The following is a 16,875-nucleotide window of genomic DNA, read 5'->3' as shown; positions in this document are numbered from 1 at the left end:
CATTCATGTGTCTAATTATAGCGATAAAGTGTTAGAAACAAAAAATACACTTCATACAAGATTTGAAAACACAACCTACAGGTCTGCAGATAGGCCTGCTAAACCAGTAGGCTATGCAATCACATTGTTCTACAATGTAATAGCAAATCATACTTACTGCACTTGTCAATCGTTAATGTCGATCGGTTAGAATATTAAACTGGCAAGCTTAAAGAACCTGACGCAATATTTTTTCTAATGCTGGTTTAAGTTATAACAGTGGCTTGTATTTAAGAGCTTAAACATGACCTCAAATTACTCAAATTCATTGGGTAAAGAAAGCTTAGCCAATTAAAAATAAACTTTTTGTGCAAAAATCTTTTTCTATCACCCATACAACATCAAACATTTATTTAGTAAATGTATATATGCTCAGAAGTAATTTATTCTGAATTCAAAGATTAAGATCAACAGTAGGAATAAAAATTAATGTTCCTGTTTCCCTTAAACATTTCCATTTGAAAAAAGAATGAGTTATTCACTATTCATAGTTAACAGATACATGATGTAACATCCGCTCATTTCTCACAAATAAACATGCACTTTTCAGTACAAAAGTAATCATGAAATTTATATTTACTTTTAGGATAGCTAAATACACATTGGTCTCCATCACGGTAGTGATCTGGTTGGTCGTCTCCCCAGAGTAAATTGTCAACAGGTCCTGTCGACTTGCCAGTCCATCGCCAATTGACGCCGTAACCTCTGGCTCCAACCCAGAGCCTTTCGTCGCTCCTCCATGCTGAAAGATTCATCAGATACATTATAGATCCGTTATACACATTTATTAGAAAAACCATTTTTCTCAAAGTGAATTGCACCAAAAAATCTAGTTGGGTGCAGAGTCAGATGTGTCTCCTAGCAACAGTGTTTCTCAAAGACTACCAGGGTACCAGTGTTATGTGTTGCATATCAGTGCTGCGCTGGAGCGCTCTGACAAACTCGAGTAAGTTGGTGCTCATATTATTTTACATTTTTAGAAGTCAAATTTTTAATGTTATTAAGAATGAGAAATCTGCTTTTGTGATAATTCTTTTCACAACAAAAAAACACAAGGGAATAGATAATAACTGTCTTTAAGTAAAAACCTAGTTAACCAATAATAAACAAGATAGTAGTGTAGTCAGCCAATCATGCGCAAAATGGTAATTTAGTTAGCCAATCATATACAAGATAATTAATACTTTAATTAACTGATTACACAGATAGTCGAGCAGGTGTTACTGAAAGCTAGTGTTTTGTAGCAAATATCTAAAGAGGTACCAAATTTAACTCTACTTTCCTGAAATGTAAATACGACAATATTTGTCAAAAATCAACGTCTCAAAAAACCAGCCTATGTAGGCAATTGGAAATGAACCCGTATAGACTATCTTTAAAATTTTGTTTAAAATTTGTAAATATTTTCAGCTAATATTTAATTTACATTAATCAAAAACAAATTGGAGTTACTTTTTTAGATTGTCCATCAGCACTCTCATTAATTAGCTGAAGAGTGCTGACTAATTGAACTTTACACTCTGTAAATGACTCTATGAATAAATCTATAGATGGTTTTATAAATGAATCTATGAATGACTCCATAGATGACTTTATAGATGACTCCATGGATGATACTATACAGCCATCTAGATGACACGATAGACGACTATAAATGACTCTATGGAGGAATCTACGGATGAATCTATGAATGACTCTATGGATGACTCTATAGATGACTCTACAAATGACTTTATAGATGACTCTGTAGTTGACTCTATGGATGACTCTATGGATGACTATATGGATGACTCTATAAATGGCTTTATAGATTACTCTATGGATGAATCTATAGATGACACTATGGATGACTCTATGAATGACTCTATGAATGACTATATAGATAACTCTATAGATAGATGACTCCATAAATGAACTACGTACTTACTGCTACCGACTTACCCTTGATTGGTTCAACAGCAGTTAGAATGTTTGAACTCTGTAAAAATGCTAAACAGCTATTTATCGATTTATGTAGCAATTTATGTAGACCTTGTTAGAACTTACTCGAGTTTGTCTTGCGTAAATTGATGAGCCAAACTGCTGACTCCAATGTTTCAAATGTAGCCAGTGTTTCTCCTTTAGCCTCGCAGTAATTTTTGGCATCGTTCCAGGCTTTGGTAGTTTGTATTAGTCTAACACATCTGTTGGAATAGGGGTTACGGATATAATCTGGCTCACATTCAACGACTGAAACAGGTAGAGACAATGTGTCTAGGAAACTTGGATCGCAAAAACTGTTCAAATATTACATTGCTAGAACTTCACATTTTATTATAAGAAGCTTATTAATTTCTTACTAATGCTGCCAGTACCGGCTACCTGACTATGTTAAAGTAAGTCAACTTTTGATCTTGACAAATTGAAGTAAACCTGGTGTTGCAAACCAATTTTAATCACGTCATTGATTTACCTTTTGGTTTCTGTGGCTGACACATTTCACAGATATTACCTGTAAACAAAACAGCATTATCAGCATAAGGTCAATCACAGGCCACAATCAGACTAGTGGTCATCACTTTGTTCATTAATTTTTCTTTTTTTTCTGTACGTTTCCTCACAAGAAGAATAGCTTTTAGCAAGTTATGGTGGTGGTTGGTGAATGTGTATTAAATATACTAGACGGAAGTGTATAAGTTTGAGTTAAAGAGTTGTATTCTCTTTCATTCTAATTTGGAAGAAAAAGAGCACCCAACTCTATGTATTGCAAAGTTCTATTATATTACAGTGTGGATTTAGTTCAAACTTGCTTGAGCAAATACCTTAAATATTGTTCAAAGGCTTGATAAACAGGTCATGAATTTGCTGATAGTAGCCTCATTTCAGAGAACAACTGAAATGCATTACGTGGGTACAGCTATGAAGCCCAAATATTGCTGACATTCTTCAAACCAACCTTTTTTTTAGCTGCTATTTGGATTTATGGCTATTGTAAAGTTGCAAGAGTTTCACATAAAAACTGTGTTGTCATAAAACTCCACACTGAATCACGAGTTCATGCACGTGATTTGATCTGTGACGGAAAGCTTAAGATATAAGCTGGTTAGATAAGATACATCTTAAATACATTTATACACAATCAGAAGAAAAATCTATTGCCTTTCAGGGTGGGGTGGATACAGTCCTCTAATCAGCTTAGCTAAATTTGTAGTAAGAACTGAGGCTATAAGCACAACTAGCCATCACGGAGACATTTACTGGGGAACTCAATGTATGGCCAATGTTTATCTGTATTAGCTATATATCCTTGCCTTGAAAGTATGACATTTGTTTGTATTGAACACAATGCTGATAAGTGGTATCAGGATGCCTATTGGTCTATTTTCATAACCAGAAACAGTAATACTTTAACAGCTAAACCTTTAAGTTAGGGGACATTTTACAACTTGTTTAATAGAGTTTTTATTGCTAGAGATTTTAAGGCTTTAGGCTCAATCTATGCGGTAGATATCAAGCCCTACGCACATAGCTGTTGGCTCAATGTTTATATAAGTAGGTGGATAAACAGCCTAAAAAAGTGCTAGTTAGTTGAGATGAAAGCCTAAAGCAAGAATACCTGATAACTAAAAGTTTAGAGCGCTACGTACTTCAACATTTTTATTGCATTTTGACAGTGTAAAATATATTGAGAGTATAAGAATCAAACTAAATTTTTGAAAAATCATTTTTTCTTTTGTGTGCTTTTTTATTATTTTGTTGGCTAGACTCTTATTTCATAAGAAGAGTTTATCAAGATATGCCATACAAGAATCATCAAACAGTCGCACTAATAATTTTAACATATAGCATTCAAATTACTTTTCTCTGTCAATAGAGCTGATATTAAGTAGAACTTTGTTAAAAATGCTAGCGATAATATTTTCAAAGTAATTATCAGAAGTCATATTAACTTTGTTCAAATTATCTGAGCTGAAATAAGTTGAAACCTGCTACTATCATGTAAAAAATGAGAACACAAATCATAAAAAATCTTGAAATTTATGATAAACATAAAATAAACATTTAGTATAGGCATAGCAAGCACTATTATATTACTTTAACCTTTAATAAAACAAACCGATCAAGCATTTAGTCATAATACCAATAAAATCTGTACACTCACCATATGGCAAGTTATCAATTGTAATTGGATTGATCACATCAGCTTTGACAATTCCATCATCTTCGTATTTCTCCTTAGAGGTCTGCAGAAGACAACCAACTAAGTCAGTATGATTAGCACTTACTACCTGCTAATATATAATTTGGACTATTTCAGCTGCGTTCTTAGAAGAAACACATAAGGGCATAAATCACTTATCAAAGTTTCCTTCTTAACAAACCACATTATATCTTTGTAAAAAGGTAATATCTTTTTACTCAGTTGACTGCTGTTACTTTTATGCTGAAAGTATAATAGAGATATCAGCTAAAACATGCGTTATAAAACACTAGCGCTCTGACAGTTTCATGTGCCGTGAGAGACTGTCATGTGTAGTAGCTATGTGCACAATTATTCCTATATGTGTAAAGGTACACAAGTGGCGCAGATGGTAATGCTCTAGGCTTAGAATCTGAACCCCCTGGTTGGATTTTTTTGGAAATTCCTGAATAATTTAAGAAGTTCATCTGAAGCACTCAGCGTATCTTTACAGACAGACAGACAGACGAACGAATGGACGGACAGACAGACATAGCTCTTGCTATAGTAAAAATTTTATATGCATTTCTTAAGAAAATGTGTAACAAGATAGAAAGGTAAACATGAACACTTGTTTATAGCTGGTAAGATGCTTGATGGCCGGGGATACTATGTCCCTTGCAATGGGTGGCTGTCACAAAACAAGTACTACCCATGTTGATGACCCAAATTTGTCAAACTCTAGCCAAAGTGACCAAAGTGTCAGATGCTTACAAGAGATTTGTCTAGGGATAAAAATAAAGGCAGCAGAGTTTATGCCGTATGGTTCACACTAAAATTAAAAGCAAAGCTTTAAATCTGAGCAAACCAGACTCATCAGATGCTAAAACCATCAGATGAGTGCTCTATACATGAAATCACCACAACCAAACTAGTTTTATTCTAATAAGTAGATATAAATGTTGTTGCTCTTTAGTGCTTTAATGTCTTGAGATAAAAATCTAAACATTTCTTTGAAGTATACTTTATTCTTTGCGATTAACTGTAAAAAACTATTTCAGCTCTTACCGGAGGCAGAGACTCTGCTACACAGACAAAGACAACAAGCAGAGCAAGTGTAACTAAATTATGCATGACTTGTCTCTTCGAGTTGCTGTTGCTGCTACCACCAGATGTTGGACCACTTTGAATTGTGGAAGCTTCTTGAAGAAACTTTGAAGGAATTGCCTGTTTATTGGTTCTTGAAAGTGAAAGTTAAAATTAAGATTGACCAATGATGAAGTCGCAGCGCAAAGATTTTGATCACATATCAGCCCTATCAAGTTCATCTGCATACAAATGAGGATCGTTAGCTACTTATGTATTGTAGTTGTTTTCTCTTTGTTAAACCTTCCAAATATTCCAAAGAATAACATTTGCAGTTATGCAGCTTAACTGGAATAGGCATGTTGGAATCAGACGATAAAAAATGACTATAATGGCATCAAAGCAAATTGAGGTCGAGATCAAACTACACGTATTAGTAGGTAAACATCTTCATTGGACTTAAACTAGGGAGGTTTACTGAACTTCTTTAAATAAAGCTAAAGCAATAGATATTATCTGTTATAATCATGCTGCTTTAAACAGTTCTATTTTATTCTGGCTATATAGAAAGGCAGATGCTTGTACCTTGGTACAATGGAAACTTTCAAAAGGTTTCTTTGAAAAATTGTTCAGTTTTTATACCTTTACTAGAGAACTCAAACGCAACAGTGAGCAATGCTACGCGTCATCTCTAATAGACAAGCTAGGATTGGACAATAAAGATTGAATCAAGTACCCAACCAGAATATAGCATTGAGAAATCAGTGTATCGTGTAATCTCTGAGCGAATACCGTCATAAGAATAATATAAATACACTGTAATTAGTTTAGTTCTTTGCATTCCAAAAACCTGAAATAACTCTTTAATAAATATTACAAACAATTCCAACTTGTATTAGAAGAATATTTTGTAAATTATGTGTAACCTGAATACAAAAAACTAAATTATTTATTAACAACAAAATTAATAACTGGTTTATATTGTTACTTTATCTTTAAGATAAAAAAATAGATTTAAAATTTAGATTCAGCGATTAATGAGTTAAAAGGTAGAGGCTGTAATACTTATTCACACCCTAGCCTACTTTAACTTACCTTAACTTACCCTAGTTCGACCAGGAGAATGTTTTCTCACTTAGCTTATGTATTTTTCACTATTCTATATTATTTTTTTTGTAATTTTCATCAGCCCTTCCAATTTAACTTACAATACTGCAGCGGTTTAAAAAACTTTGTTGGAAATATGAGGATATAAATTAAGAAATTGTTTTCTCTTTCGTTTTAATCATGAAGGAAAAGAGAAGCCAACTTTTTGTATTACAAGTTTTTTATGCATGTATATGTCCCAACTTGGTTGAGCAAATACTTTAAACACCCAAATGATTGATTAACAAGTCATAATTTTTTTTTATAGAAGCCTTAACTTAATATGTTGAGATATGGCGGTCTTATACTGGTATAGCTCTATTAACAAACTTTTTATAAACAAATAAAATACTTTCTGTTAGATCATTAAATAGTTTAAAAACTTCTCTTTGAGGTGTTAGCTGTTTCAAGTTATTATATTGTTATCTTTGTAGTTTTCAAACAGCATATACGGCTTAGCACATTTTAGTAATTCTTAAAAATCTGCTGTCTCTGGATGGAGTTGTCCAAAACACTCAAGATACCAAATCGTGAGCCATTGCAATTGCACAACACTGTGACTAACTCTAAACATCAGTGGTTTTTTAGAGTGTGCACGAGGCTGTAAAATTGATTTTCTTTTATAAAAATTAGTATGCTGACAGTCCCATGCGCCGTGACAAATTGTCATGTGTAGTAAGTGTGTGCACAAACATTCTACAAACCTGCTTGAAGGTGAAGTGGCGCAGTTGGCAGTATGCCTGTCTGCAACTTGGAATATCTGAGTTCAATTCTCATGTAAAAAAGTAATTATCTTTTCTAACGCTCCTAGCATAGTTTCGGACACACAGACAGACAGAAACTACTCTTGCTATAGTAAATATTAGGTATTTCAGCCATACATGATACAATCTTTAGCTTTTAGCTGTCACAGGAACCAAACCAAGATGAAGTAATACAGTTGGAGAAGTAGGATCTGCGCTGAAAATGCCTAAGTTTGATAGCCTATTTTATCTGAGTTGGTATCTTGGTAGTCTAGTGCACCATGAGAGTTCAACAGGTGTAATACCTATTCATAGAATTATTTTGAAAAACCATGGAGTGGTTGGATGATGCAGTTGTTAGAGCATTGGTCTACCATGCTGAAAGTTGTGAGTTCGAATTTCACATGGAGTAATCTTTTTTCTAACCTTGAACTGTGGATTTGGACAGATAGGCTCAGCTCTTATTATAGTAGAAACTAGATGAATGCCCTGTGTTGCTCGGGTAAAAAAGCAGTTTATAAACATTACCTGACCTTCTCATCACCTTTATACTACACTAGCTGCAACTGTTTATAAGGTGTTTTTTATTACTTGTGCAATGCCAGACATTCACCTAGTGAGGCCAGCTTGTAATTGTTACATGCGACGCAACGCCATTATGCATATTTTAACCGATGTAATGAATATCTTCACCTTGATTGATCACTACGCTCAGTTGAACACCGTATTCAAATAAACAACAGTTGTCTATTAATTTCTGGATGGAAGCGCATGTAGCTGCTTCCATCGTTAGTTGTATGTAAATTGTTGTTGTTTATTTATGTTTTACATGTCTCTTTACTGTTTTATGTTTGACATTGCACATTTATTGTATTTCTAATTTGCACAGGTTACAAACTCTTCTTAATAAACACTGTACACAGGGCTGTTAACAATAGCTTATTCCATTCCAGCAGACAGGAAAACCATGAAGGGAATCTACCTCTTTATGACAAATCTCTTAATCAGTCTTGGTAAATCATATACTTCGCTATGATATATAGATGAAATTATATTATATTAAATATATATTATAATAATATATAATATGGTAATATAATACAATAATATATTATAAATTGTAATTATATTATAATAATTATAATTACTAGCGAATAGTACTAATGACTTATCTGAACACGGTGTGGTGTGGGCGAGGGAATCAGGATATCAGCCTGTATTTTAGTCAGAACTCGAGCTAGGAGGTGAGACCGAGAATGAGGTTGGGAGCAAGTGTGATATTTTAAAATTTTGTTACGCTAGCTCTTCACATCTTTGCTTTTAAGTTATTAACAAATTATTTGTGCGAAACTTGTAATCTTTTACGTTTTATTGATTGCAGTCGCTGATTTCTTACAAGGAGAACAACAGCTGATCGTTACACATCTTATTTCATTACGATTGGGTACACAACCCATCATGATTTGGAGTTTCATTTTCAGTAGTAGTCAACTTTCAGCTTATAACTGGTGTTTTGAGGGTTACTTGTTTTCCCGATAAATTTAGCTTTTTGAAGTTTGGTCATTTGGTCATGTTTCTTTGCTTATTTTAAGGGTAAATTTTCAATAATAAATTAGACTGGTGCCAAAAACAACAACCTGATCGTAATGTAGTACACAAAAGATGAACATTTTTCTGATGAAATGCTGATGATGCATTACTGATGAATGATTTATGATGCATTACTAGATACAGATTCAACATATAAGTTTATCATAGATGAAGATTAGTAAAATAATTCAACTTTCACATTTTCTTACTATTTTAATATTATAAACAAAAAGGTTTCCTTCAATATGATTTATATTGTTTTGTGAATATGTCTAAAAAAAATTCACCAACTCATTAAAATCTTTATTAATACATTTCTAAATTTAGTTTGTGCATATTTTTTGCCTTGATAATGAATAATACAGAGAAGATGGATAGTTCAATCAATGAAGTCATTTTGACCTATAAAATTGTTTTATTAAAAGTTTAATGCATTTATTTAGTATTCTTTTGTTAAACTATTTCAAATGGAAGTATAATCTATATCAATAAATCTAATTTAGTCCTTGTGTGCGTGTCTGTCTGTTAGTCTATGTTTCCACATTTTTGGCAGATTTCATCCAAATTTCACCTTAGACATGCTCAGTGCCTGTTGCCAGATACCGATAATTTGAAATATTTGGTTTCAAAGGTCCATTTCATGGGTGCAGCCTTAACACCCACCTACTAACAATCGTATTTAAAGGAACTCTAGGCATAGCCAGACTCTAGTTCTTATTAAAGGTTTTAGAGCTAAAAATTAGTCTAACGTATATTTCAGAAAGAATCTTCATCTACAGTAAAAGCTTTCGTTAGAAAAAAAACTAATAGACATTACGCATAACTCTCAGCAAATGTGACCATCAAGAGAGGATAACTTCAGTCATAGCTATGTCAAAATTGGTAGCCACTAGATGAAATATTTCATGCATTCAAAATTCATTCAAATACGATTTATGTAGCCTGGGCATGGCTCTCGTGGGGATTGGGAGAGAGAGCCTGGGACACATAGCGAAAAAAAGGTAAGATAACTTCTGCAAAACTAGCGACATATGTTACATATGACGCTCAGACTGATACAAATGGAAGCGTGTCGTTAGATTCGGATCTCACGATGTATTAGATGTGGCGCGTTTAAAAGCCTATTGTCACGGTCACGTGACTTGATCCAGTAAAAAGCCCTATATTTTTGATGGACTGGGTGGTTACGTAACACCCCGTTTATAATAAAACAATAAAAGCCATAGGTTACTATTCTCTTGCGTTTTCACGTTAGTACTATAGCACTATTTAGTACGTTAGCACTATACTGATACAAAATGGAACGATTCAAAAATTACTATCAAAGCTAGGCATTGTCACACTGAGACCAAAACAGTTTCAAACTTTACAACCTATTATCGCAGGTTTTGACCAATTTATAGTTCTTCCTACTGGCTTTGGGAAAGAGTATTTGCTTTCAGATGGCACCGTTTTGCAGTGTTAGGTCCGAGTTGTTCATAATAACTGTCGCGAGTAATCATAATACTCGCGAGTAAAATAAAACTGAGATTACTTTTTACTAGACAAACTTTTCTTTACTAGCAGCGTGCGATTCATTTTTGTTGTTCTATTGATATTCGTTTGCTATGTTTGTATTGTTATTGTGAATTTTTTTATTCAATTGATTTAATTTTTTATTAAATCATATTAAAATATAATGAATTGAACATATGAAATAATATAACTCTCATGATTGATTTATTATGCAACCAACATTTCATACTTACTAACCAGCGTTTGTTTGCTGCCAATTCAGATTAACAATAATACATAATACTCGCGTAGATCATAAATAAGACCGTCACATGATACTCCTTCGGAAATAACGATGGTGATATTAGCGACTTCAGAAGTCGACTTTTAGAGTTGTCTTCTCCGCGTGTTGCTATGTGTCCCAGGCTCTCTCTCAATCCCCAGGAGAGCCATGCCCAGGCTACGATTTATGCATCTACTTATAAGATGGAGTTGTTCTCTCTTGTTAGTGTCAGTCACATGCCTGAAATTATAGCCCTATAATGGGAATGTTTTATGGTTTTGTATGAGTTTTATGTTTGAGTAAACTTAAATCTCAAACTCTATTATCAAGTACAACTAGACACAACAACATACATCATATGATGCTAGGTATGCTCTAATGTACAGGTATGAACTAAGCAATTACTCAACTAATTCTAACTTATGTCAACGTTGATGTCTATTGCTGATGGCTTTATCACACATACATCTATGTTCTTTTTATCTTCCTGTGTTCTTTGCTTAATTGTTGATGTACTGCAGTATTCAGTTCAACCTGCTGTTGCCAGTTACTACATGTAATATATAAAAAGCTAAAATGCAAACTTTGACACTGATTGTAACCAATGGGCTCAACAGGTTCATATATGTTATATTCTTCTCCAACAAAAGTGATCGAAATAACAATTTTAGCTGTTTTTCTGCTTCAGATAAAAAATCAATTTTATTCAATGTATTAATATTCTGTTCACAAATAACACAATAAAGTATAATAAATAATTTGCGATTTTTGGATTTAAAAATCATTGTGTAGCTGGGCAATGGGCGCTTACTTTTCACAAATGAATTTCATTTTGATATTGCATGCAAAATCATGAAATTTGAAGTCATCTTTTATATAGCTGAATACACATTCGCCTCCTTTAAGGTAGCTGTTGGGTTGGCCACCTCCCCACGGTAAATTCTCGATGGGCCCCGAGAACCTGCCAGTCCATTTCCATTCAGTACCAAAGCTTTTTGCTCCAACCCAAAGGCTATCACTCCTCCAAGCTGTAAAAGATATTATGTTGGGTCCTTCACAAGCTCTTAAAAAACTTGTCTCTCTTTAAATATTTTTTGAGTTTTCACAGAAACATATGAAAATGTATTTTTCAAGTAAGGAATACTAAAACTTACATTTATTAACTGACGATTCGTCTTATAATTAAAAAAATTTATGATTCTTCAGATGTTATTTTAGCATACCATGTTAGCCCTGATCATGAAGATATTATGTAATTAATTCAGACACTCTTATGATGTACTGAGCATCTTTGCATATAAACTGATGTTAGAGAAAAGGCCGTAAATCAACGAATTTATAAAAAAACTCGCATATAAACTGGCCCTCCAATCGTAAAACACTGTACCGCTTATCACAGCAAAAGGTTGCAAAAGAGATATAATGAAAATAATAACCATTATTGTTATTTTTTACTTTTTTCAATAATAACAGTAAAATTGTTTTAAATGTACTAGCGGTGCTATTAATGCAAATAAACTGAATGTAAAGTTGCTTGTGACAAGGGTAAACACTCAAGCAATCAGGTGTATGACCAACCAATCACAGACTGTTATTGCTGTCATACCATATTATTAGTAACCAAGCATGGCTGTGTGTGTGCTCTTATTGTGAGAACAAAAACCAAACAAAAAACAGTGAAATCCATGTGTTTTGTTGCCCTTTTTCAAGCAACCTTGGCATGCAGCTTTTCTTCAAGCCTTCGATGCGGTAAGTAAATTATTCTTGTAAATTGTTACTTACAATTTATCTACTTACAGTAGATAAACTGTAAGTAACAGGCCAACAGTTTTAAGTTGTAGTTTTCAGAATTAAGTCAGCACAATATTATGTTATTTGAGTTATGCATGTATAAACTGACCCCTTAGTATGATAATGTTATGGCTATTGAGCTATAAGGGATTGTGACAATTATGAGATAATAGTTTATGGCTATAGTAATCCTTTTGCTTATAACAATTCTGTTTACACCTGAAGCAAGATGGTCATATAGCACTCTATTGTATTTTTACCATATACTAAGCTAATATTTATAAAGCTACTTTTGGTTCCATATAATTACCCACAACATTTTCAGTTCAAGTTGTGTGTTTCCGTCAGTGAATAAACTACATTACAATCTACACTACTTCAGGCTTCAATTCTTGACAAGAATACAACAGATAACTTTACATTTTACACTCGGCTTGTATACGGGAATATATAGTAATACAAATGTACGTGTCACATGAAGGAAATGTGAGTATTTCAGCGTTGGATGTAGAATTTATTTGAAAAGACAAATATATATATAGCTTTGTATTAAACTATGTAATATTTTAATTGCACGCAGTCACACGCATTCATAGCGCTATAAAATGAGTACTTTACAGACAAAGTCAAAATTTACCGTAACATGGTTGCAACTTTGAAACATCCAAACTTTGTAAATCATTCAATCAGCCAATGAAAAAATTGTCAATGCAAGTTATACCACTTTGAATTGAAATACTATGTACTCGTGTAACTGTTTAGATGTTGTTAGAACTTACCCGAGTTCATCTTGCGTAAATTTATAAGCCAGAACGCTGACTCCAGCGTTTCAAATGTTGCCAATGTTTCACCATTAGCCTCGCAGTAATTTTTAGCATCATCCCAAGTTGTGACAAGCGACACTAATCTAATACATCTGTTGGAATACGGATTACGGATGTAACCTTGTTTGCATGTGACAGCTGAAATTTAAAGTATATAAACAGTGAGGAGACAATTCTAAAAAACATTAATTATTACTAGTTCCAAATTTATCAAATCGCTCAAACATCACTTTTTCTACAAAAAAAGAGTTTAGTTTTTTAATTATGCGGTTTTTATTGAATTCTACCATAGAGTGTGATGGCTTTAAATTGTCCCAAATGAAACTGAATCTATTGTTGCAATGCTATTTTAACTGATGGTTTAATTTACCTTTCGGTTTCTGTGGCTGGCACATTTCACAGAGATTGCCTGTAAATAAAAACAATTTCATCATCAAACATAGAATTGCTATAGTTGTTCCTTTGAACACATTTCGAAAAGTACTTTCTGCCCAAAAACATTTGTAAACACATATCTATTACCTGCTCTTCAACACTTTGCAAATGACTTTTTACAAAATATAGGAGTAGCCCATTATGAAGTACACGGAGGAGGCCTTTTCTTTGATACTAACCAATATTAGGACAGACGAAAAGATAACTCTTTGGATTTAAGTCACATTTGATTGCCCTATGTAAAATTGAAATAAAAATTTGGCTGAGCCTATATAATATAGAGTTTTTAGTTTAAGCATTTAACTAACAGACTATAGATACCTTCCATAATTATAGCCCAAGTTTTTAGAACAATCAAAAGCACCTTTTGGATGCATCGTCACAACACCATCCCTGATTCATGCATCACCACCATTCACCCCGCATTGGCAAGCACGAGTTAATGCATGTGATTTCATCTGTGATGGAAAGCTTAAGATATAAGCTGGTTAGATAAGATACATCTTAAATACATTTATACACAATCAGAAGAAAAATCTATTGCCTTTCAGGGTGGGGTGGATACAGTCCTTTAATCACCTCAGCTAAAGTTATTGCAGGAGCTGAGGCCACAAGCACAACTACCTATCATGGAGACAACTGGTTGGACCCAATGTGTGGCCAATGTCTATTCATAATAGCAATATTTCTTTACCATGAATGTATGACATTTGTTTGTACTAAACACAATGCTGACAATTGGTATCAGGATGCCTATTGGTCTATTTTCTTAAACAGAAACAACAATACTTTAATATCTCACATCAGCTAAACCTCTAAGTTAGGGGACATTTTACAACTTGTTTAATAGGGAGTACTTATTGCTAGAGATGTGAATATGTGCAGTAGATATTAAGCTTTATAAGCACTACTGTTCATTTTAAAGTTAAACTAATAATTTGGTAAACCGCCCCAAGTCTGACATTTAAATGCTAAAAATTTAAGTTTTAAAATCTTGTCTTTTTTATATTTGATTACACAATCTCTAGCTGTTTAGTATAACCACCTGACAAATCCATTTCTTCTAGTAAGTTTCTCTAATGGCAGTATTAGATACATGAAACAGTTACTGCGCAGTGGTTACACTCACCATATGGTAGGCTTCCAAATTCAATTGGACTGATCACTTCTCTCTTGTGAACTTTGAGGTCATTGTCGTTCCCTTCTGAGTTCTGCATGACACAATTGATTAGATTAATAAAAATATTTAATGTAATATAAAAAAGATTTATAAGAGATTTGTATGTTATATAAATCTCAGTGTTTTTGGTTTGTCCTCAGGGTGTCCAGTTATAGCGATAAAGTTTGAAGTATCAAAAATCCACTTTGCGGAGGATTTGAACTCGGAACGTTCAGGTTTGCAGACAAGAGAGCTAATTCAATAAACTTCGCTGCTTTGCCATACTGTGGATAAATAGTACGCGTACTTATGCAGCGTTTGTGAAAATACTATTGATTACTAGTACGCTTGAAAATCATGTTTGAGTGAGAGATTATTACGCATGATGTAATGTCACAAGCGCTGGCTTCAGATGTAGTAACTTAAACCAGTTTTACTAGCTTGACTTACTCAAATACATTGGGTAATTATTTTGTTGCCTGTGCAACGCCAAGCATTCAATAGTATTATATATTACCTGTTAGTCTACAATTGAGCCGACCTCAGCTGCATTCTTGCAGGAAATGCAAATCTTCCTGAGCAGTTAGTTACTAAACTCTCAACTCTTCCCTAAACTAACCTGGAAATCTGTCATTTTTAGATTGATTTAGCAAATGAAACAAAGATTTTCAGTTTACAATATTTGAATTTTAAAAAGATAAATTTAACTAAAAATATATAAAAACATTAAGTTATGAAGCTTCCTCATTTTCAATCAATCAATGTGAAAGGGAAAAGCTTTTGAAAGTTGCGATCATCAAGCTCTTATAGTTTGCATATAAAAGATTTACATTTTGATAGATAAGCGCACACTCCTGTTTCTTCTATAGCAGATTTATAGAAAGCATTGAACTAAGCAATACACGTTTTGTAAAAATGCTCTGTTCTATAGAATACATTTCTTAAAAATAAGTGCGTAATGAAATAAAATGTTAGAAACTAAATTGAGCTGAAAACTTGAAAAACAAAAATATTTTATCTATAAACTACAAAACATTTATCCGTAGATGCAGTCTTTAAAGTTAACGTATACCAAAAAACTTTCATTTCATTGACTCAATTTTTTATGATGGAATTTAAACTTTTTTAAAGGTTGTGTTCATATGAAGTAATAAGAAGCATTGCACATATCAGCAATTCCTTGAATATTGAGTATGCAAACCTCTGCAAGCAGAGGTTGTGTGTGTTTTAAAAGCATTAGTGCACAAACAATGGCTTTGTAGTCTCAACTGACCATGTCTTAGTCTAGTAACAAGAGAACCTTGAGACGTGACCAGTTGCAGGGAGCAATTCAAGGTGGAATGTCATTCCCGTCACCACTGGTGGCCTTTTTAGGAATTGAATCTCAATCTGTTGTTAGCAAGCCAGAAATTCTAGATCACTAGGTTACGGCACTCTTAACAAGAAACACTGAAAAGAGATGAAAGGAAATGTTGCTATGCTCACCAAAGGCAGAGGCTCTACCACACAGATCAACAAAACAAACAGGAAAAGTTCCATTAACCTGTGCATAGCTGAGCTTCTCATGTTGAAAGAGGGTGCTGCCGCTATTGAACACCCGTGTAAATCTATATGGTTTTTAACTAAAAGTTTGAGGACAAAAACTGGTGCCTTATTGGATATTGGTTGGCAAAGCTTATTGGTTAGTCAAAGTGAAAGTTAAAATTAGGATTGGCCAATCATGAGAAAGCAAGGCAAAAATGTGCTATGCATATTAGCTCTACCACCTTAAATCTTCTCCTTACTTCACAAGGAGACTGGATAGAGTCATAGGCAGGAAATAAAAATTTTCTGTAAGTCTTTTTATTTATATAGACCTTCGAATGCATAAAAGGATAAGATTAAAATATGCAACTTGCCCCAAGGATATACATACACTTGTATGCAGTAGAGAGACTGACTGGCATACACAAGAGCATATTTAAAACTTTCAACTTACAAATATGTTATGGTGACATACATTAGTTGGAAATAAAAGTTAAAATAGCAAGTCAGAAAATCTACTGTAAATGTGCATTCTTGCAGCAAATGTCTACATGAGAAAAGTTACTCACAATAAATTGAAAATTCAGATAATTAATGCCTGT

General features: G+C 33.5%; 1 protein-coding gene across 1 annotated transcript; it reads right to left on the bottom strand.

Moving 5' to 3' along the window:
- Nucleotides 1-2,074: 2,074 nt before the first annotated feature.
- LOC137394376 (uncharacterized) lies at nt 2,075-15,383 on the bottom strand. The gene is made up of 8 exons (XM_068081089.1): nt 15,369-15,383; nt 14,720-14,801; nt 13,526-13,564; nt 13,111-13,293; nt 11,429-11,568; nt 4,181-4,262; nt 2,492-2,530; nt 2,075-2,268 (listed from the first exon to the last, which is right to left on the bottom strand). The coding sequence occupies exons 1-8, from the start codon at nt 15,381-15,383 to the stop codon at nt 2,075-2,077; spliced, it is 774 nt and encodes a 257-aa protein (XP_067937190.1).
- Between the last annotated feature and the right edge of the window lie 1,492 nt (nt 15,384-16,875).

The sequence above is a fragment of the Watersipora subatra genome, chromosome 4, assembly GCF_963576615.1.
Source record: "Watersipora subatra chromosome 4, tzWatSuba1.1, whole genome shotgun sequence".
NCBI lineage: Eukaryota > Metazoa > Bryozoa > Gymnolaemata > Cheilostomatida > Watersiporidae > Watersipora > Watersipora subatra.
Note: the sequence above shows the minus strand (reverse complement) of the source record. Positions and strands in the feature narration are given on the sequence as shown.

Bases quoted from the DNA above. Each gene is read 5' to 3' on its own strand.
- LOC137394376 (XM_068081089.1), bottom strand. The intron at 11,569-13,110 runs GTAAGTTCTAAC...TATCTTTTACAG, and splicing joins TTTACGCAAGATGAACTCGG to CTTGGAGGAGTGATAGCCTT. The intron at 4,263-11,428 runs GTATTCAGCTAT...TGTCTTCTGCAG, and splicing joins ACCTTAAAGGAGGCGAATGT to ACCTCTAAGGAGAAATACGA.